At 46.9% G+C, this 23,448-nt stretch overlaps 1 protein-coding gene across 1 annotated transcript; it reads left to right on the top strand.

The window, feature by feature from the left end:
- The first annotated feature begins 450 nt into the window (after positions 1–450).
- ndufb10 (NADH:ubiquinone oxidoreductase subunit B10) lies at positions 451–3,060 on the top strand. Its single transcript, XM_004558358.6, has 4 exons — positions 451–685; positions 961–1,099; positions 2,525–2,664; positions 2,914–3,060. Exons 1-4 carry the CDS (start codon positions 538–540, stop codon positions 3,000–3,002), a joined length of 516 nt encoding a protein of 171 aa, XP_004558415.1. The 5' UTR covers positions 451–537; the 3' UTR covers positions 3,003–3,060.
- The last annotated feature ends 20,388 nt before the right edge of the window (positions 3,061–23,448 follow it).

Genomic DNA, 23,448 nt, shown 5'->3' with positions numbered 1-23,448 from the left:
TCCAAATTTGAAATTCTTGTTCAAGTCAGGTTCAAATCTTGGTTCATCACAATAGACTGGATAGAAAGCTTACCTAAAAAAGTTCAGACTATATTAAAGAATAAAAGTTGTCATGCCAAGTACTGATGAGTACAAGTACTTTCAAGCACAATTTCCCATTTTCCTAGCAAAATATTGAGGAAAAAAAGGGCGGTTCAAGACTTTTGCATTCCAACTTAAGTTATCATAGTCGGCTCCCTGCCGCCCCCTACTGTAGCTAACTAGTACAACAGTCCAACCTGCAACCTTTACCCTTCGACCTTCATATTTTACGAAAACTGAAGTGAGCTCGTTCCAAGTTTTCTTTTAAGTTGTTTTTTATTTGTAATAATTCTAATTCAGTAATAAAGACTGGCATAAGGACGTTCGAACGCTTTTATTTGCTGACCTCTAATTCGCCATTATTTTGCTTTTCCTGCGCATGCGCTCCGTCCAAAGGAGACCTGTCGAGGTCGAATTGTAGGGGTTTTTCAGTTTTGTTCAAAACAGGGTACAAAAATGCCTGCAGACTACGATAAAGGGGCATACCCAGAGCCTCCTCGGCAGACTCCGGTTGTGGACAAACAAACAGCACTGCCAAACCCAGCTCTGATTTTGTCTAAGCTCTTCTATTATTCCGTGGACCTGCCTGTCACCACATTTAGAGGTAACTGGAAGCTAACTCGGCTAACAGGGTAGCTCTACAACATAGCACAAGAACTGAGGACGCTGTATACGCATTCTGGTTTATTTAAAGTGGTGCTTTTTCTTCCACTGAATTGTTTAAATCTAGATAAGTTACAAGCTTTGTTTTGTGCGAGTAGATGTCAGGTTTTGCGGTAGAAGTCCGCGGTTAGTTAGATGTTTATGCTAGCAATGTACAACCTACTCAGCCTGGACTGAGTTTATATGAGCTTTGAACCCTTTCCTTCCTTCGCCCAGATGCTGTTGACAGTATTCGGGCTAAAAACAAGATCGTGTACTACCACCAGAAGTTCCGTCGTGTTCCTGACCTGACGGAGTGCAAAGAGGGAGATTACCCCTGCTACTACGAGGCAGAGATGCAGTGGAGGAGAGACTAGTAAGTAACATACGAGTGAGATTCAGAGGGATGAAAACTTTTCACATGAATGCATTTTTTGTCCACCAGTCTGCACTTTGTAATGTTAATGACAAAGGAAAACATAGTTTTAGAGTTGTTTTGTAAACTAATTAAATTTAAGCAACTGAAATGCGTTTTGCAAATATATACAGACATCATTTATTGTGCATTAAAAGTCCTAAAGATGTTTCAACTTGAGTGGAGGCACAAGTGTAACACACACACTGTTAATGAATCAAACACATATTGCATTATGCCTAGGTAAAATCGTCTACAAAAACGCAAAATACTCACATCACAACCTCATCTTTTGGGCTTCATCTTTGTCAAAAGGTTTGTGGGCATTTTGAATAAATAACATGGTGCAGGTCAGGAAGTACAAGTTTTGTTAGCATGCCCCTCTGACATCAAAAAAGTCTCATACACTGTTTTGTTTTGTTTTTTGTTTTTTTAATCAGTAGGGTGGAAAGTAACCGAGTTAATATTTACAAAGCTCAAATTCATTTTATAAAGAAAATGTGTACTGTATTTAATAAATAAAAAATAAGGTTAGGCTTTGGTTCATATTATAGATGAATGAATATATAGTGAAATTGCATGCAATGTCCTCTCAATACAAAGCTCTGGGGGACAAGAGGCTTACAATATGTCTATTTAAAAAACAAACAACTGTATAAAGCCTATAATATATGTACAAGCCTGTAAAAGTAAACATAGAATTTATAAAATGTCTAAGTAAAACATAGATCATGCCAAAACAGGACATGTCATGTTCTACAGCCATTTATTGCACGATTTGTTTTTCACTTTACAAAATAGCTTTTGGTTAAAAAAAAAAGTTTTTGTTTTTGTTTTTTTCTCACTGTTTCTACTGTTCTGAAAAGTTAAAACAGTGTCTGGGGTGGGGTGGATCTTTCATGAGGCTCTGGGCTTTTTTCTTTATGTGACAGGATACTGACAGACTTCTTTGCATTTGTGTTGATGCTTCTAAATGACTCAGAGCATGAAGCAAAAGATGTAACTGGCCAGAAGTCCCAGCATTCTGGCAGAGCAATACCTACAGCTCATCACCTGGCCAACACACCTTCTGCATGCTTTGGAGATTTTTTTGCAGGGATTGCATGAGTGTAGCCAAATATAGGAGAACATTAAAGAAACTGTGTTCACCAGAGTGCAGTAACATGAATAGGGGGCAGCAGTTCACCTTGTAGCACAATGACACAAAGCAAACTGCCAGTATGGTGCTTGCTGGCTTCAGAAACGGTCTCAAACAGCATTAGAGCATTCCAGTCAGCCAGACTGAAAGACACATAACAATTTGGGAGAGATCAGAAGATGGCAAGTCTGTCTGACAGACTTTGACAGAAAATGAAAATCCCCTTGTGTTTCTGTCTTGTCCCTCAGCAAAGTGGATCAGGAGATCGTGAAGGTGATCCAGGAGCGTTTGAGGGCCTGCCAGCAGAGAGAAGGACACAGCTACCAGCAGAACTGTGCTAAGGAAATTCAGCAGTTCAATGAGGTGACAAAGAACTTCCAGTCACGCTGTAAGTACTGAGCTGTTCCAGAGCTTTGATGTGTGCAGTTTATAAGCAATAAGTGTTCAGTCATGGCACACAACATTTATCATTAAGTGTCATTATTTCCAGCTTTTGAGTTTGTGAGTTTGCTTTTCTTTTCCTATGTAAAGGAGATTTGGGTTTTTGCATATTGTGATTTCCTGATTTTTGGAGAGCTTTTTCTGTTTTGCTGCACAGTCGCTTCATGTATTAAATTGTCATCTTTCCTCTTTGTAGATGGAGACCTGGGAGCTTATGCCAGTGCAAGGAAATGTCTAATGAAGCAAAAAGAGCGAATGATGGCAGCTCAGGCCCAGAATGCTTAAGAATCTCTCTCTCTCTCCTATGTAATAACTGTAAAATAAAGTTTATGTTAAATCACAACTTTCTACTTTGCTTTTTTTCACACAAATTAACTAAAGTGAATGAACTGCTGCATGAAATTTAATTAATGTAATTAAAAGGGATGGAGTTTTAGTATTGATCTGCTTGAGTGGCATTAAACCATACTTTGCCTTTGAGGTGTTCTCTTTAATGCAGGTTGAAAGGCAGAGAGCAAAAGTAAGTGAGAGATGTTAACCGAGAAACTATACTGTCAGTAAAGGTGCAAAAACTAGTCTGAAGCCAGAAATTTATACCATCAACTAGTCAGACATTCCCATTTGAGTATCAGAGCTGGCAAAAGTACAGACATTAGTTAAGTAAAAGTTCATAAACTACTGTTAAAAAATATTCCACTAAAAGTTGAAGTACTGACTCAACTCATTTACTCAAGTAAAAGTAAAAAAGTAGCTGAAGGATGTTTCTTGAGATTACTCTATTCTGTAACTTATCTGTTAATAAAATATACCATGTTCTGAATGAGAGATTTGCAAAACAAATTAAAACGTACAGCTCTGCTATCACTTCCAACATAAATGAAGACAGGAAACTAAACAGCAGTGACGTTTGTAGGGTTACTGAAATTGGGTTAGCTGGTATATAATGATGTGCTACTTGATCGCTAGCGACACAGATATGTTAGCATAATATAAACTGAAGCTAGACGATGAACGCTAACTTTTTTCCACTCAAAGTTAACGTGAGTGTTCCCGAAGGTTCGGGACAAATGCAATCGCATGGCAGGATGCTGTAAACGGACCGAACTTCAGTCGGGAGAACAGCTGAGATAATCCATCCACAATACCAGATTAGTTATTAATATACTGCTGCATGGGCTGGGCTGTAGTTACATCATAAAGTTTTGAAAACTAAGCTTTAAAATGATTAGTGGTAATAAAACCCGAGAGAGGCCGACAGTGATCACTGACTGTTTTTAGGGCTTGTTGAGATTAAATAGAACAAGATACAAAGCATTAAAACATGTAAAAAACACAAAAGCCTTATTAAACACAGAGTAGTTTGGGCCCGGAAGCAGGATTCATCACGTCATCACCCAAAGACCGGATTCCTTCCATTTAGCAGTTAGTACGAGCCAAGCTAGCTTTTATCATATTGGACTAGAGCAGGGGTCAAGGCCCCGTCTCCTGCAGGTTTTAGATATCACCCTGGGTCAACACACCGGAATCAAATGATCAGTTCATTACCAGGCCTCTGGAGAACTTCAAGACATGTTGAGGACGCAATTTAGAGTCCCCCACCCCTGGATTAGAGTAAAAATAGGATGACAACCTCCTTGTGACAAGGGAAAGATAAATCTGTGGTTGTCCCGTGATTACACTGAATTTTCTTTTTTGTTTGATGACGAACTGCAAGTAGTTCCAGCAACCAACTAAACCAACTAAAGGCCCAGATGTTGATCGTGTAACACCCTCAGCGTCTTTTGACTGCAGAGTAACTGCACAGATTGTCTGGTGGGAGGCAACCCATCTCCAAACAGTTGCAGCCCAATTTGGACTGACTGCAGTCTCTCAGACAGATTGCTCTGTCATGGTCTCAGCTGCAGGTCAGTCTGTGATGTTGGAGATCTTTGATAAACAGATGAATTATGAAGGAAGAAAAATACAATCAGTTTGATCCACCTTCTGGAACCCATCTGCTAATAATTAAATCATACCTGGATAGAAGAACATATAGAGGAACACTATCAGTGATGGATGGGCCTCCCCAGAGCCAGATCTCTGTGAGATCATCCTGACAGAGAACAGAACAAAAGGCAGAAACATCCAAAGAAGAGCTTTGAACATCCTTCATGAACCCTGGAGAACTGATCCTGAAGATCCTCACAGAGCTGACATAGAGCTGAAGAATAAAGGCACTCATACTTAATATTCACTCTGAAGCTCGTTAGAATAGTACAAGCTCTGTTTTTACTGTATATGCTGTATATGTATATCCATGTATGTTTCAATAAATCATCCACCTGCCAAGACATAAAGAATAATGGGTGGCTCAAGACTTTTACACAGTACTGTGTGTGATGACTAGTTTTTTGGGATCCAATCATAAAGTTGCACATTCTTACTAATCAATCGATCATCACTGCAACAAAAACGAGACACCAGCAGTCATCAGATTAAATGTGAGGAAGAGGAAGTGGGATCTTCAGATTATGTTATAGATGACAGCAGGTCATGCGTTTGTGTATTTGTGTGAACGTACGTGACACCCAGTGACTGTCTCGCTTAGACAAACACAACATGTTATTTGGAGAAATGACGCTTGGCCGTCTTTTGTCTGCATTTTCCATGGTAGGTGATTATTTAGCCGCTTTTGTGTTTTATTCTATAGAACTATCCATTCACCTGTCAGCTTTGTGCATTACTATAAAACTCACAGCAGGGGGGTCACGAGGGCGAAAATAAAGGGCAAAGGCTGTAAAAATAACAGAACGTGTACACAACAGCATTAAAGATAAGATGACAACGAGACAGAAACGTAAAGAGAGCGTGCCCATTAAGCTCATGACTCTGATCCGTTTAATTTAAACAGGAAATTAATGTTAAGGGTCTCACACACACACACAAACACACGCATGCGGCAGATTGTGTTAAAGTAAACACCAAACTAAACACCAACTCTGTGTGTTTCAAAAGAGCCCGCAGAGAAGAAAGGCTTAATTAAAAGTAATATATTTTGGATTGTCAATCTTTAATATGAAGTATAATATATAAAGCAAGCCTAAAAAAAAGAAAGGAAAAGACGATTAATTACATGTATTAAATGTACCCCGATTGTTCTCTGACAGGTTTGAAATGCAGAGCTGCATTATGGATCATTTATAGCCTTAATTTTGCTAAGCTTGCAAATCTTAATCTAATTTATTTGACATTAATGTGTAGGGCGATATGAATGTAGCACAGCATTTACTCTCAGCTAACCTGCCCCTGTCCTTGAATCTTTAAAATACAACTGAAGAACCAAAGAAGAGAAAAAAACCCCACAAAAACACAAGAAACACATACTGGAACACTTGTTTTCTGGCTGGCATCACGTTACTGTGGCCTAAAAGAGTCTAAAGGTGTTTGTGCAGAGCATTTTAAACTGCATTAATACATTCATGATGAGAAAAATCCCTGAAATCTACACCATAACCTTCCACGTGACCTGATGTGCACCTCCCATGAAATATAATTACACTTGAATGGCGTGGAAGGTTGGAACATAGGGTTAAAAGGACATAGATTTCCTGCAGAAGCCTAAATCAAACTTCAAGCACAGGACAGAAAGTGATTAAAACAATGTGTGTGTGTGTGTGTGTGTGTGTGTGTGCGTGCGTGCGTGCGTGCGTGCGTGCGTGTGAGAGACTTCAACACAGCAGCAAGCAGGTGCACCGAGGACCCTCGCGCTCACTTTTTGCATATATGTGTATGATAGAATTTGGAAAACACATCGGTGCAAATTGAAAGGCTGTGTCATAATATCTTCTGTTTTTGTGTTTGTTGGTTTGTTTTTATTTCGTTTTTTTTTGCGAGCTGGTTATCAGATGAATCCAGAAGCCAGAGAATCCCCCGCCCTTCTCTGTTGGTCTCCACCCTGTGGAGCAAGCAGTGGGCACACCTCGCAAATGGGGGGCGCGCTTACTCCTCGCAAATGGGCAATAGAAAACCGATGCCTGTGCAATCCCCAAAATGCTCTATAACTCTTGTAATGGCTACAGATCCTAAAGTGTGAAACTAAGTTGTTTACTTAAATGTATTCATCTGAAAAATGCTGACAGGATGTGTTCAGATTTGCCTCACTCAATACTTTGTAACATAACCTTTGTTGGCAATAACAGAGGTCAAACGTTTACTATAGGTCTTTACCAGGTTTGCACACACAGTAGCTGGTATTTTGGCCCATTCCTCCATGCAGATCTTCTCGAGAACAGTGATGTTTTGGGGCTGTCGCCGAGCAACACGGACTTTCAACTCCCGCCACAGATTTTCTATGGGGTTGAGGTCTGGAGACTGGCTAGGCCACTCCAGGACTTTCAAATGCTTCTTACGGAGCCACTCCTTTGTTGCCCGGGCAGTGTGTTTTGGATCATTGTCATGTTGGAAGACCCAGCCTCGTTTCATCTTCAAAGTTCTCACTGATGGAAGGAGGTTTTGGCTCAAAATCTCACGATACATGGCCCCATTCATTCTGTCCTTAACACGGATCAGTCGTCCTGTCCCCTTGGCAGAAAAACAGCCCCATAGCATGATGTTTCCACCCCCATGCTTCACAGTAGGTATGGTGTTCTTGGGATGCAACTCAGTATTCTTCTTCCTCCAAACACGACGAGTTGAGTTTATACCAAAAAGTTCTACTTTGGTTTCATCTGACCACATGACATTCTCCCAATCCTCTGCTGTATCATCCATGTGCTCTCTGGCAAACTGGCAAACGGTTACCATGGCAACGGACCGGTAACCCATGGCAACGGACCGGTTACCATGGCAACGGACCGGTAACCCATGGCAACAGACAGTTAACCCATAACAACGGACAGTTAACCCATAACAACGCATGTAAACGCATGGCAACGGACAGTTAACCCATAACAACGCATGTAAACGCATGGCAACGGACAGTTAACCCATAACAACGCATGTAAACGCATGGCAACGGACAGTTAACGCATGGCAACAGACAGTTAACCCATGGCAACGGTCATATAACCCATGGCAACGGACAGTTAACCCATAACAACGCATGTAAACGCATGGCAACGGACAGTTAACCCATAACAACACATGTAAACGCATGGCAACGGACAGTTAACGCATGGCAACGGACAGTTAACCCATGGCAACGGTCAGGTAACCCATGGCAACGGACCGGTTACCATGGCAACGGACCGGTTACCATGGCAACGGACCGGTAACCCATGGCAATGGACCGGTTACCATGGCAACGGACCGGTAACCCATGGCAACGGACAGTTAACCCATAACAACGGACAGTTAACCCATAACAACGCATGTAAACGCATGGCAACGGACAGTTAACCCATAACAACGCATGTAAACGCATGGCAACGGACAGTTAACCCATAACAACACATGTAAACGCATGGCAACGGACAGTTAACGCATGGCAACGGACAGTTAACCCATGGCAACGGTCTGGTAACCCATGGCAACGGACCGGTTACCATGGCAACGGACCGGTAACCCATGGCAACGGACCGGTTACCATGGCAACGGACCGGTAACCCATGGCAACAGACATTTAACCCATAACAACGGACAGTTAACCCATAACAACGCATGTAAACGCATGGCAACGGACAGTTAACCCATAACAACGCATGTAAACGCATGGCAACGGACAGTTAACCCATGGCAACGGTCATATAACCCATGGCAACGGACAGTTAACCCATAACAACGCATGTAAACGCATGGCAACGGACAGTTAACCCATAACAACGCATGTAAACACATGGCAACGGACAGTTAACCCATAACAACGCATGTAAACGCATGGCAACGGACAGTTAACCCATAACAACACATGTAAACGCATGGCAACGGACAGTTAACGCATGGCAACGGACAGTTAACCCATGGCAACGGTCTGGTAACCCATGGCAACGGACCGGTTACCATGGCAACGGACCAGTAACCCATGGCAACGGACCGGTTACCATGGCAACGGACCGGTAACCCATGGCAACAGACATTTAACCCATAACAACGGACAGTTAACCCATAACAACGCATGTAAACGCATGGCAACGGACAGTTAACCCATAACAAACCATGTAAACGCATGGCAACGGACAGTTAACCCATAACAACGCATGTAAACGCATGGCAACGGACAGTTAACGCATGGCAACGGACAGTTAACCCATGGCAACGGTCATATAACCCATGGCAACGGACAGTTAACCCATAACAACGCATGTAAACGCATGGCAACGGACAGTTAACCCATAACAACACATGTAAACGCATGGCAACGGACAGTTAACGCATGGCAACGGACAGTTAACCCATGGCAACGGTCAGGTAACCCATGGCAACGGACCGGTTACCATGGCAACGGACCGGTTACCATGGCAACGGACCGGTAACCCATGGCAACGGACCGGTTACCATGGCAACGGACCGGTAACCCATGGCAACGGACAGTTAACCCATAACAACGGACAGTTAACCCATAACAACGCATGTAAACGCATGGCAACGGACAGTTAACCCATAACAACGCATGTAAACGCATGGCAACGGACAGTTAACCCATAACAACGCATGTAAACGCATGGCAACGGACAGTTAACCCATAACAACACATGTAAACGCATGGCAACGGACAGTTAACGCATGGCAACGGACAGTTAACCCATGGCAACGGTCTGGTAACCCATGGCAACGGACCGGTTACCATGGCAACGGACCGGTAACCCATGGCAACGGACCGGTTACCATGGCAACGGACCGGTAACCCATGGCAACAGACAGTTAACCCATAACAACGGACAGTTAACCCATAACAACGCATGTAAACGCATGGCAACGGACAGTTAACGCATGGCAACGGACAGTTAACCCATGGCAACGGTCTGGTAACCCATGGCAACGGACCGGTTACCATGGCAACGGACCGGTAACCCATGGCAACGGACCGGTTACCATGGCAACGGACCGGTAACCCATGGCAACAGACATTTAACCCATAACAACGGACAGTTAACCCATAACAACGCATGTAAACGCATGGCAACGGACAGTTAACCCATAACAACACATGTAAACGCATGGCAACGGACAGTTAACGCATGGCAACGGACAGTTAACCCATGGCAACGGTCAGGTAACCCATGGCAACGGACCGGTTACCATGGCAACGGACCGGTAACCCATGACAACGGACCGGTTACCATGGCAACGGACCGGTAACCATGGCAACGGACAGTTAACCCATAACAACGGACAGTTAACCCATAACAACGGACAGTTAACCCATAACAACGCATGTAAACGCATGGCAACGGACAGTTAACCCATAACAACGCATGTAAACGCATGGCAACGGACAGTTAACCCATAACAACGCATGTAAACGCATGGCAACGGACAGTTAACCCATAACAACACATGTAAACGCATGGCAACGGACAGTTAACGCATGGCAACGGACAGTTAACCCATGGCAACGGTCAGGTAACCCATGGCAACGGACCGGTTACCATGGCAACGGACCGGTAACCCATGGCAACGGACCGGTTACCATGGCAACGGACCGGTAACCCATGGCAACGGACAGTTAACCCATAACAACGCATGTAAACGCATGGCAACGGACAGTTAACCCATAACAACGCATGTAAACGCATGGCAACGGACAGTTAACGCATGGCAACGGACAGTTAACCCATGGCAACGGTCATATAACCCATGGCAACGGACAGTTAACCCATAACAACGCATGTAAACGCATGGCAACGGACAGTTAACCCATAACAACACATGTAAACGCATGGCAACGGACAGTTAACGCATGGCAACGGACAGTTAACCCATGGCAACGGTCAGGTAACCCATGGCAATGGACCGGTTACCATGGCAACGGACCGGTAACCCATGGCAACGGACCGGTTACCATGGCAACGGACCGGTAACCCATGGCAACGGACAGTTAACCCATAACAACGCATGTAAACGCATGGCAACGGACAGTTAACCCATAACAACGCATGTAAACGCATGGCAACGGACAGTTAACCCATAACAACGCATGTAAACGCATGGCAACGGACAGTTAACGCATGGCAACGGACAGTTAACCCATGGCAACGGTCATATAACCCATGGCAACGGACAGTTAACCCATAACAACGCATGTAAACGCATGGCAACGGACAGTTAACCCATAACAACACATGTAAACGCATGGCAACGGACAGTTAACGCATGGCAACGGACAGTTAACCCATGGCAACGGACCGGTAACCCATGGCAACGGACCGGTTACCATGGCAACGGACCGGTAACCCATAACAACGGACAGTTAACCCATAACAACGCATGTAAACGCATGGCAACGGACAGTTAACCCATAACAACGCATGTAAACGCATGGCAACGGACAGTTAACCCATAACAACGCATGTAAACGCATGGCAACGGACAGTTAACCCATAACAACGCATGTAAACGCATGGCAGCGGACAGTTAACCCATAACAACGCATGTAAACGCATGGCAACGGACAGTTAACGCATGGCAACAGACAGTTAACCCATGGCAACGGTCATATAACCCATGGCAACGGACAGTTAACCCATAACAACGCATGTAAACGCATGGCAACGGACAGTTAACCCATAACAACGCATGTAAACGCATGGCAACGGACAGTTAACCCATAACAACGCATGTAAACGCATGGCAGCGGACAGTTAACCCATAACAACGCATGTAAACGCATGGCAACGGACAGTTAACGCATGGCAACAGACAGTTAACCCATGGCAACGGTCATATAACCCATGGCAACGGACAGTTAACCCATAACAACGCATGTAAACGCATGGCAACGGACAGTTAACCCATAACAACGCATGTAAACGCATGGCAACGGACAGTTAACCCATAACAACGCATGTAAACGCATGGCAACGGACAGTTAACCCATAACAACGCATGTAAACGCATGGCAACGGACAGTTAACGCATGGCAACGGACATTTAACCCATGGCAACGGTCAGGTAACCCATGGCAACGGACCGTTACCATGGCAACGGACCGGTAACCCATGGCAACGGACCGGTTACCATGGCAACGGACCGGTAACCCATGGCAACGGACAGTTAACCCATAACAACGGACAGTTAACCCATAACAACGCATGTAAACGCATGGCAACGGACAGTTAACCCATAACAACGCATGTAAACGCATGGCAACGGACAGTTAACGCATGGCAACGGACCGGTAACCCATGGCAACGGACCGGTTACCATGGCAACGGACCGGTAACCCATGGCAACGGACAGTTAACCCATAACAACGGACAGTTAACCCATAACAACGCATGTAAACGCATGGCAACGGACAGTTAACCCATAACAACGCATGTAAACGCATGGCAACGGACAGTTAACCCATAACAACGCATGTAAACGCATGGCAACGGACAGTTAACGCATGGCAACGGACAGTTAACCCATAACAACGCATGTAAACGCATGGCAACGGACAGTTAACGCATGGCAACGGACAGTTAACCCATGGCAACGGTCATATAACCCATGGCAACGGACAGTTAACCCATAACAACGCATGTAAACGCATGGCAACGGACAGTTAACCCATAACAACGCATGTAAACGCATGGCAACGGACAGTTAACCCATAACAACGCATGTAAACGCATGGCAACGGACAGTTAACCCATAACAACGCATGTAAATGCATGGCAACGGACAGTTAACGCATGGCAACGGACAGTTAACCCATGGTAACGGTCAGGTAACCCATGGCAACGGACCGTTACCATGGCAACGGACCGGTAACCCATGGCAACGGACCGGTTACCATGGCAACGGACCGGTAACCCATGGCAACGGACAGTTAACCCATAACAACGGACAGTTAACCCATAACAACGCATGTAAACGCATGGCAACGGACAGTTAACCCATAACAACGCATGTAAACGCATGGCAACGGACAGTTAACCCATAACAACGCATGTAAATGCATGGCAACGGACAGTTAACCCATGGCAACGGTCTGGTAACCCATGGCAACGGACCGGTTACCATGGCAACGGACCGGTAACCCATGGCAACGGACAGTTAACCCATAACAACGCATGTAAACGCATGGCAACGGACAGTTAACCCATAACAACGCATGTAAACGCATGGCAACGGACAGTTAACCCATAACAACGCATGTAAACGCATGGCAACGGACAGTTAACCCATAACAACGCATGTAAACGCATGGCAACGGACAGTTAACCCATAACAACGCATGTAAACGCATGGCAACGGACAGTTAACCCATAACAACACATGTAAACGCATGGCAACGGACAGTTAACGCATGGCAACGGACAGTTAACCCATGGCAACGGTCAGGTAACCCATGGCAACGGACCGGTTACCATGGCAACGGACCGGTAACCCATGGCAACGGACCGGTTACCATGGCAACGGACCGGTAACCCATGGCAACGGACAGTTAACCCATAACAACGCATGTAAACGCATGGCAACGGACAGTTAACGCATGGCAACGGACAGTTAACCCATGGCAACGGTCATATAACCCATGGCAACGGACAGTTAACCCATAACAACGCATGTAAACGCATGGCAACGGACAGTTAACCCATAACAACGCATGTAAACGCATGGCAACGGACAGTTAACCCATAACAACACATGTAAACGCATGGCAACGGACAGTTAACGCATGGCAACGGACAGTTAGCCCATGGCAACGGTCAGGTAACCCATAACAACGCATGTAAACGCATGGCAACGGACAGTTAACCCATAACAACGCATGTAAACGCATGGCAACGGACAGTTAACCCATAACAACGCATGTAAACGCATGGCAACGGACAGTTAACGCATGGCAACGGACAGTTAACCCATGGCAACGGACAGTTAACCCATAACAACACATGTAAACGCATGGCAACAGACAGTTAACCCATAACAACGCATGTAAACGCATGGCAACGGACAGTTAACGCATGGCAACGGACAGTTAACCCATGGCAACGGTCAGGTAACCCATGGCAACGGACCGGTTACCATGGCAACGGACCGGTTACCATGGCAACGGACCGGTAACCCATGGCAACGGACAGTTAACCCATAACAACGCATGTAAACGCATGGCAACGGACAGTTAACCCATAACAACGCATGTAAACGCATGGCAACGGACAGTTAACCCATAACAACGCATGTAAACGCATGGCAACGGACAGTTAACGCATGGCAACGGACAGTTAACCCATGGCAACGGTCATATAACCCATGGCAACGGACAGTTAACCCATAACAACGCATGTAAACGCATGGCAACGGACAGTTAACCCATAACAACGCATGTAAACGCATGGCAACGGACAGTTAACCCATAACAACGCATGTAAACGCATGGCAACGGACAGTTAACCCATAACAACGCATGTAAACGCATGGCAACGGACAGTTAACCCATAACAACGCATGTAAACGCATGGCAACGGACAGTTAACGCATGGCAACGGACAGTTAACCCATGGCAACGGTCATATAACCCATGGCAACGGACAGTTAACCCATAACAACGCATGTAAACGCATGGCAACGGACAGTTAACCCATAACAACACATGTAAACGCATGGCAACGGACAGTTAACGCATGGCAACGGACAGTTAACCCATGGCAACGGTCAGGTAACCCATGGCAACGGACCGGTTACCATGGCAACGGACCGGTAACCCATGGCAACGGACCGGTTACCATGGCAACGGACCGGTAACCCATGGCAACGGACAGTTAACCCATAACAACGCATGTAAACGCATGGCAACGGACAGTTAACCCATAACAACGCATGTAAACGCATGGCAACGGACAGTTAACCCATAACAACGCATGTAAACGCATGGCAACGGACAGTTAACCCATAACAACGCATGTAAACGCATGGCAACGGACAGTTAACGCATGGCAACGGACAGTTAACCCATGGCAACGGTCATATAACCCATGGCAACGGACAGTTAACCCATAACAACGCATGTAAACGCATGGCAACGGACAGTTAACCCATAACAACACATGTAAACGCATGGCAACGGACAGTTAACGCATGGCAACGGACAGTTAACCCATGGCAACGGTCAGGTAACCCATGGCAACGGACCGGTTACCATGGCAACGGACCGGTAACCCATGACAACGGACCGGTTACCATGCCAACGGACCGGTAACCATGGCAACGGACAGTTAACCCATAACAACGGACAGTTAACCCATAACAACGCATGTAAACGCATGGCAACGGACAGTTAACCCATAACAACGCATGTAAACGCATGGCAACGGACAGTTAACCCATAACAACGCATGTAAACGCATGGCAACGGACAGTTAACGCATGGCAACGGACAGTTAACCCATGGCAACGGTCATATAACCCATGGCAACGGACAGTTAACCCATAACAACGCATGTAAACGCATGGCAACGGACAGTTAACCCATAACAACGCATGTAAACGCATGGCAACGGACAGTTAACCCATAACAACGCATGTAAACGCATGGCAACGGACAGTTAACCCATAACAACGCATGTAAACGCATGGCAACGGACAGTTAACGCATGGCAACGGACAGTTAACCCATGGCAACGGTCATATAACCCATGGCAACGGACAGTTAACCCATAACAACGCATGTAAACGCATGGCAACGGACAGTTAACCCATAACAACACATGTAAACGCATGGCAACGGACAGTTAACGCATGGCAACGGACAGTTAACCCATGGCAACGGTCAGGTAACCCATGGCAACGGACCGGTTACCATGGCAACGGACCGGTAACCCATGGCAACGGACCGGTTACCATGGCAACGGACCGGTAACCCATGGCAACGGACAGTTAACCCATAACAACGCATGTAAACGCATGGCAACGGACAGTTAACCCATAACAACGCATGTAAACGCATGGCAACGGACAGTTAACCCATAACAACGCATGTAAACGCATGGCAACGGACAGTTAACCCATAACAACGCATGTAAACGCATGGCAACGGACAGTTAACGCATGGCAACGGACAGTTAACCCATGGCAACGGTCATATAACCCATGGCAACGGACAGTTAACCCATAACAACGCATGTAAACGCATGGCAACGGACAGTTAACCCATAACAACACATGTAAACGCATGGCAACGGACAGTTAACGCATGGCAACGGACAGTTAACCCATGGCAACGGTCAGGTAACCCATGGCAACGGACCGGTTACCATGGCAACGGACCGGTAACCCATGACAACGGACCGGTTACCATGCCAACGGACCGGTAACCATGGCAACGGACAGTTAACCCATAACAACGGACAGTTAACCCATAACAACGCATGTAAACGCATGGCAACGGACAGTTAACCCATAACAACACATGTAAACGCATGGCAACGGACAGTTAACGCATGGCAACGGACAGTTAACCCATGGCAACGGTCAGGTAACCCATGGCAACGGACCGGTTACCATGGCAACGGACCGGTAACCCATGGCAACGGACCGGTTACCATGGCAACGGACCGGTAACCCATGGCAACGGACAGTTAACCCATAACAACGCATGTAAACGCATGGCAACGGACAGTTAACGCATGGCAACGGACAGTTAACCCATGGCAACGGTCATATAACCCATGGCAACGGACAGTTAACCCATAACAACGCATGTAAACGCATGGCAACGGACAGTTAACCCATAACAACGCATGTAAACGCATGGCAACGGACAGTTAACCCATAACAACACATGTAAACGCATGGCAACGGACAGTTAACGCATGGCAACGGACAGTTAGCCCATGGCAACGGTCAGGTAACCCATAACAACGCATGTAAACGCATGGCAACGGACAGTTAACCCATAACAACGCATGTAAACGCATGGCAACGGACAGTTAACGCATGGCAACGGACAGTTAACCCATGGCAACGGTCATATAACCCATGGCAACGGACAGTTAACCCATAACAACGCATGTAAACGCATGGCAACGGACAGTTAACCCATAACAACGCATGTAAACGCATGGCAACGGACAGTTAACCCATAACAACACATGTAAACGCATGGCAACGGACAGTTAACGCATGGCAACGGACAGTTAGCCCATGGCAACGGTCAGGTAACCCATAACAACGCATGTAAACGCATGGCAACGGACAGTTAACCCATAACAACGCATGTAAACGCATGGCAACGGACAGTTAACCCATAACAACGCATGTAAACGCATGGCAACGGACAGTTAACGCATGGCAACGGACAGTTAACCCATGGCAACGGACAGTTAACCCATAACAACACATGTAAACGCATGGCAACAGACAGTTAACCCATAACAACGCATGTAAACGCATGGCAACGGACAGTTAACGCATGGCAACGGACAGTTAACCCATGGCAACGGTCAGGTAACCCATGGCAACGGACCGGTTACCATGGCAACGGACCGGTTACCATGGCAACGGACCGGTAACCCATGGCAACGGACAGTTAACCCATAACAACGCATGTAAACGCATGGCAACGGACAGTTAACCCATAACAACGCATGTAAACGCATGGCAACGGACAGTTAACCCATAACAACGCATGTAAACGCATGGCAACGGACAGTTAACGCATGGCAACGGACAGTTAACCCATGGCAACGGTCATATAACCCATGGCAACGGACAGTTAACCCATAACAACGCATGTAAACGCATGGCAACGGACAGTTAACCCATAACAACGCATGTAAACGCATGGCAACGGACAGTTAACCCATAACAACGCATGTAAACGCATGGCAACGGACAGTTAACCCATAACAACGCATGTAAACGCATGGCAACGGACAGTTAACCCATAACAACGCATGTAAACGCATGGCAACGGACAGTTAACGCATGGCAACGGACAGTTAACCCATGGCAACGGTCATATAACCCATGGCAACGGACAGTTAACCCATAACAACGCATGTAAACGCATGGCAACGGACAGTTAACCCATAACAACACATGTAAACGCATGGCAACGGACAGTTAACGCATGGCAACGGACAGTTAACCCATGGCAACGGTCAGGTAACCCATGGCAACGGACCGGTTACCATGGCAACGGACCGGTAACCCATGGCAACGGACCGGTTACCATGGCAACGGACCGGTAACCCATGGCAACGGACAGTTAACCCATAACAACGCATGTAAACGCATGGCAACGGACAGTTAACCCATAACAACGCATGTAAACGCATGGCAACGGACAGTTAACCCATAACAACGCATGTAAACGCATGGCAACGGACAGTTAACCCATAACAACGCATGTAAACGCATGGCAACGGACAGTTAACGCATGGCAACGGACAGTTAACCCATGGCAACGGTCATATAACCCATGGCAACGGACAGTTAACCCATAACAACGCATGTAAACGCATGGCAACGGACAGTTAACCCATAACAACACATGTAAACGCATGGCAACGGACAGTTAACGCATGGCAACGGACAGTTAACCCATGGCAACGGTCAGGTAACCCATGGCAACGGACCGGTTACCATGGCAACGGACCGGTAACCCATGACAACGGACCGGTTACCATGCCAACGGACCGGTAACCATGGCAACGGACAGTTAACCCATAACAACGGACAGTTAACCCATAACAACGCATGTAAACGCATGGCAACGGACAGTTAACCCATAACAACGCATGTAAACGCATGGCAACGGACAGTTAACCCATAACAACGCATGTAAACGCATGGCAACGGACAGTTAACGCATGGCAACGGACAGTTAACCCATGGCAACGGTCATATAACCCATGGCAACGGACAGTTAACCCATAACAACGCATGTAAACGCATGGCAACGGACAGTTAACCCATAACAACGCATGTAAACGCATGGCAACGGACAGTTAACCCATAACAACGCATGTAAACGCATGGCAACGGACAGTTAACCCATAACAACGCATGTAAACGCATGGCAACGGACAGTTAACCCATAACAACGCATGTAAACGCATGGCAACGGACAGTTAACGCATGGCAACGGACAGTTAACCCATGGCAACGGTCATATAACCCATGGCAACGGACAGTTAACCCATAACAACGCATGTAAACGCATGGCAACGGACAGTTAACCCATAACAACACATGTAAACGCATGGCAACGGACAGTTAACGCATGGCAACGGACAGTTAACCCATGGCAACGGTCAGGTAACCCATGGCAACGGACCGGTTACCATGGCAACGGACCGGTAACCCATGGCAACGGACCGGTTACCATGGCAACGGACCGGTAACCCATGGCAACGGACAGTTAACCCATAACAACGCATGTAAACGCATGGCAACGGACAGTTAACCCATAACAACGCATGTAAACGCATGGCAACGGACAGTTAACCCATAACAACGCATGTAAACGCATGGCAACGGACAGTTAACCCATAACAACGCATGTAAACGCATGGCAACGGACAGTTAACGCATGGCAACGGACAGTTAACCCATGGCAACGGTCATATAACCCATGGCAACGGACAGTTAACCCATAACAACGCATGTAAACGCATGGCAACGGACAGTTAACCCATAACAACGCATGTAAACGCATGGCAACGGACAGTTAACCCATAACAACGCATGTAAACGCATGGCAACGGACAGTTAACCCATAACAACACATGTAAACGCATGGCAACGGACAGTTAACGCATGGCAACGGACAGTTAACCCATGGCAACGGTCAGGTAACCCATGGCAACGGACCGGTTACCATGGCAACGGACCGGTAACCCATGGCAACGGACCGGTTACCATGGCAACGGACCGGTAACCCATGGCAACGGACAGTTAACCCATAACAACGCATGTAAACGCATGGCAACGGACAGTTAACCCATAACAACGCATGTAAACGCATGGCAACGGACAGTTAACGCATGGCAACGGACAGTTAACCCATGGCAACGGTCATATAACCCATGGCAACGGACAGTTAACCCATAACAACGCATGTAAACGCATGGCAACGGACAGTTAACCCATAACAACGCATGTAAACGCATGGCAACGGACAGTTAACCCATAACAACGCATGTAAACGCATGGCAACGGACAGTTAACCCATAACAACACATGTAAACGCATGGCAACGGACAGTTAACGCATGGCAACGGACAGTTAACCCATGGCAACGGTCTGGTAACCCATGGCAACGGACCGGTTACCATGGCAACGGACCGGTAACCCATGGCAACAGACAGTTAACCCATAACAACGGACAGTTAACCCATAACAACGCATGTAAACGCATGGCAACGGACAGTTAACCCATAACAACGCATGTAAACGCATGGCAACGGACAGTTAACCCATAACAACGCATGTAAACGCATGGCAACGGACAGTTAACCCATAACAACGCATGTAAACGCATGGCAACGGACAGTTAACCCATAACAACGCATGTAAACGCATGGCAACGGACAGTTAACGCATGGCAACGGACAGTTAACCCATGGCAACGGTCATATAACCCATGGCAACGGACCGGTTACCATGGCAACGGACCGGTAACCCATGGCAACGGACCGGTTACCATGGCAACGGACCGGTAACCCATGGCAACGGACAGTTAACCCATAACAACGCATGTAAACGCATGGCAACGGACAGTTAACCCATAACAACGCATGTAAACGCATGGCAACGGACAGTTAACCCATAACAACGCATGTAAACGCATGGCAACGGACAGTTAACGCATGGCAACGGACAGTTAACCCATGGCAACGGTCATATAACCCATGGCAACGGACAGTTAACCCATAACAACGCATGTAAACGCATGGCAACGGACAGTTAACCCATAACAACGCATGTAAACGCATGGCAACGGACAGTTAACCCATAACAACGCATGTAAACGCATGGCAACGGACAGTTAACCCATAACAACGCATGTAAACGCATGGCAACGGACAGTTAACGCATGGCAACGGACAGTTAACGCATGGCAACGGTCAGGTAACCCATGGCAACGGACCGGTTACCATGGCAACGGACCGGTAACCCATGGCAACGGACAGTTAACCCATAACAACGCATGTAAACGCATGGCAACGGACAGTTAACCCATAACAACGCATGTAAACGCATGGCAACGGACAGTTAACCCATAACAACGCATGTAAACGCATGGCAACGGACAGTTAACCCATAACAACGCATGTAAACGCATGGCAACGGACAGTTAACGCATGGCAACGGACAGTTAACCCATGGCAACGGTCATATAACCCATGGCAACGGACAGTTAACCCATAACAACGCATGTAAACGCATGGCAACGGACAGTTAACCCATAACAACACATGTAAACGCATGGCAACGGACAGTTAACGCATGGCAACGGACAGTTAACCCATGGCAACGGTCAGGTAACCCATGGCAACGGACCGGTTACCATGGCAACGGACCGGTTACCATGGCAACGGACCGGTAACCCATGGCAACGGACCGGTTACCATGGCAACGGACCGGTAACCCATGGCAACGGACAGTTAACCCATAACAACGGACAGTTAACCCATAACAACGCATGTAAACGCATGGCAACGGACAGTTAACCCATAACAACGCATGTAAACGCATGGCAACGGACAGTTAACGCATGGCAACGGACAGTTAACCCATGGCAACGGTCAGGTAACCCATGGCAACGGACCGTTACCATGGCAACGGACCGGTAACCCATGGCAACGGACCGGTTACCATGGCAACGGACCGGTAACCCATGGCAACGGACAGTTAACCCATAACAACGGACAGTTAACCCATAACAACGCATGTAAACGCATGGCAACGGACAGTTAACCCATAACAACGCATGTAAACGCATGGCAACGGACAGTTAACCCATAACAACGCATGTAAACGCATGGCAACGGACAGTTAACGCATGGCAACGGACCGGTAACCCATGGCAACGGACCGGTTACCATGGCAACGGACCGGTAACCCATGGCAACGGACAGTTAACCCATAACAACGGACAGTTAACCCATAACAACGCATGTAAACGCATGGCAACGGACAGTTAACCCATAACAACGCATGTAAACGCATGGCAACGGACAGTTAACGCATGGCAACGGACAGTTAACCCATAACAACGCATGTAAACGCATGGCAACGGACAGTTAACGCATGGCAACGGACAGTTAACCCATGGCAACGGTCATATAACCCATGGCAACGGACAGTTAACCCATAACAACGCATGTAAACGCATGGCAACGGACAGTTAACCCATAACAACGCATGTAAACGCATGGCAACGGACAGTTAACCCATAACAACGCATGTAAACGCATGGCAACGGACAGTTAACCCATAACAACGCATGTAAACGCATGGCAACGGACAGTTAACGCATGGCAACGGACAGTTAACCCATGGTAACGGTCAGGTAACCCATGGCAACGGACCGTTACCATGGCAACGGACCGGTAACCCATGGCAACGGACCGGTAACCCATGGCAACGGACAGTTAACCCATAACAACGGACAGTTAACCCATAACAACGCATGTAAACGCATGGCAACGGACAGTTAACCCATAACAACGCATGTAAACGCATGGCAACGGACAGTTAACCCATAACAACGCATGTAAACGCATGGCAACGGACAGTTAACGCATGGCAACGGACCGGTAACCCATGGCAACGGACCGGTTACCATGGCAACGGACCGGTAACCCATGGCAACGGACAGTTAACCCATAACAACGGACAGTTAACCCATAACAACGCATGTAAACGCATGGCAACGGACAGTTAACCCATAACAACGCATGTAAACGCATGGCAACGGACAGTTAACCCATAACAACGCATGTAAACGCATGGCAACGGACAGTTAACGCATGGCAACGGACAGTTAACCCATGGCAACGGTCAGGTAACCCATGGCAACGGACCGGTTACCATGGCAACGGACCGGTAACCCATGGCAACGGACCGGTTACCATGGCAACGGACCGGTAACCCATGGCAACGGACAGTTAACCCATAACAACGCATGTAAACGCATGGCAACGGACAGTTAACCCATAACAACGCATGTAAACGCATGGCAACGGACAGTTAACCCATAACAACGCATGTAAACGCATGGCAACGGACAGTTAACCCATAACAACACATGTAAACGCATGGCAACGGACAGTTAACCCATGGCAACGGTCAGGTAACCCATGGCAACGGACCGGTTACCATGGCAACGGACCGGTAACCCATGGCAACGGACCGGTTACCATGGCAACGGACCGGTAACCCATGGCAACGGACAGTTAACCCATAACAACGCATGTAAACGCATGGCAACGGACAGTTAACCCATAACAACGCATGTAAACGCATGGCAACGGACAGTTAACCCATAACAACGCATGTAAACGCATGGCAACGGACAGTTAACCCATAACAACGCATGTAAACGCATGGCAACGGACAGTTAACGCATGGCAACGGACAGTTAACCCATGGC

This window comes from Maylandia zebra, linkage group LG4 (assembly GCF_041146795.1).
Source record: "Maylandia zebra isolate NMK-2024a linkage group LG4, Mzebra_GT3a, whole genome shotgun sequence".
NCBI classification, from domain to species: Eukaryota; Metazoa; Chordata; class Actinopteri; order Cichliformes; family Cichlidae; genus Maylandia; species Maylandia zebra.
This window is presented reverse-complemented; position numbering and strand designations above follow the sequence as displayed.

What these genes read in the sequence shown, in the direction of transcription:
- ndufb10 (XM_004558358.6), top strand. Translation starts at nt 538, where the DNA reads ATGCCTGCAGACTACGATAAAGGGGCATACCCAGAGCCTCCTCGGCAG. An exon ending in ATGCAGTGGAGGAGAGACTA is followed by an intron (nt 1,100 to 2,524) that starts GTAAGTAACATA and finishes CTTGTCCCTCAG; the next exon opens with CAAAGTGGATCAGGAGATCG. An exon ending in AAAGAACTTCCAGTCACGCT is followed by an intron (nt 2,665 to 2,913) that starts GTAAGTACTGAG and finishes TCCTCTTTGTAG; the next exon opens with ATGGAGACCTGGGAGCTTAT.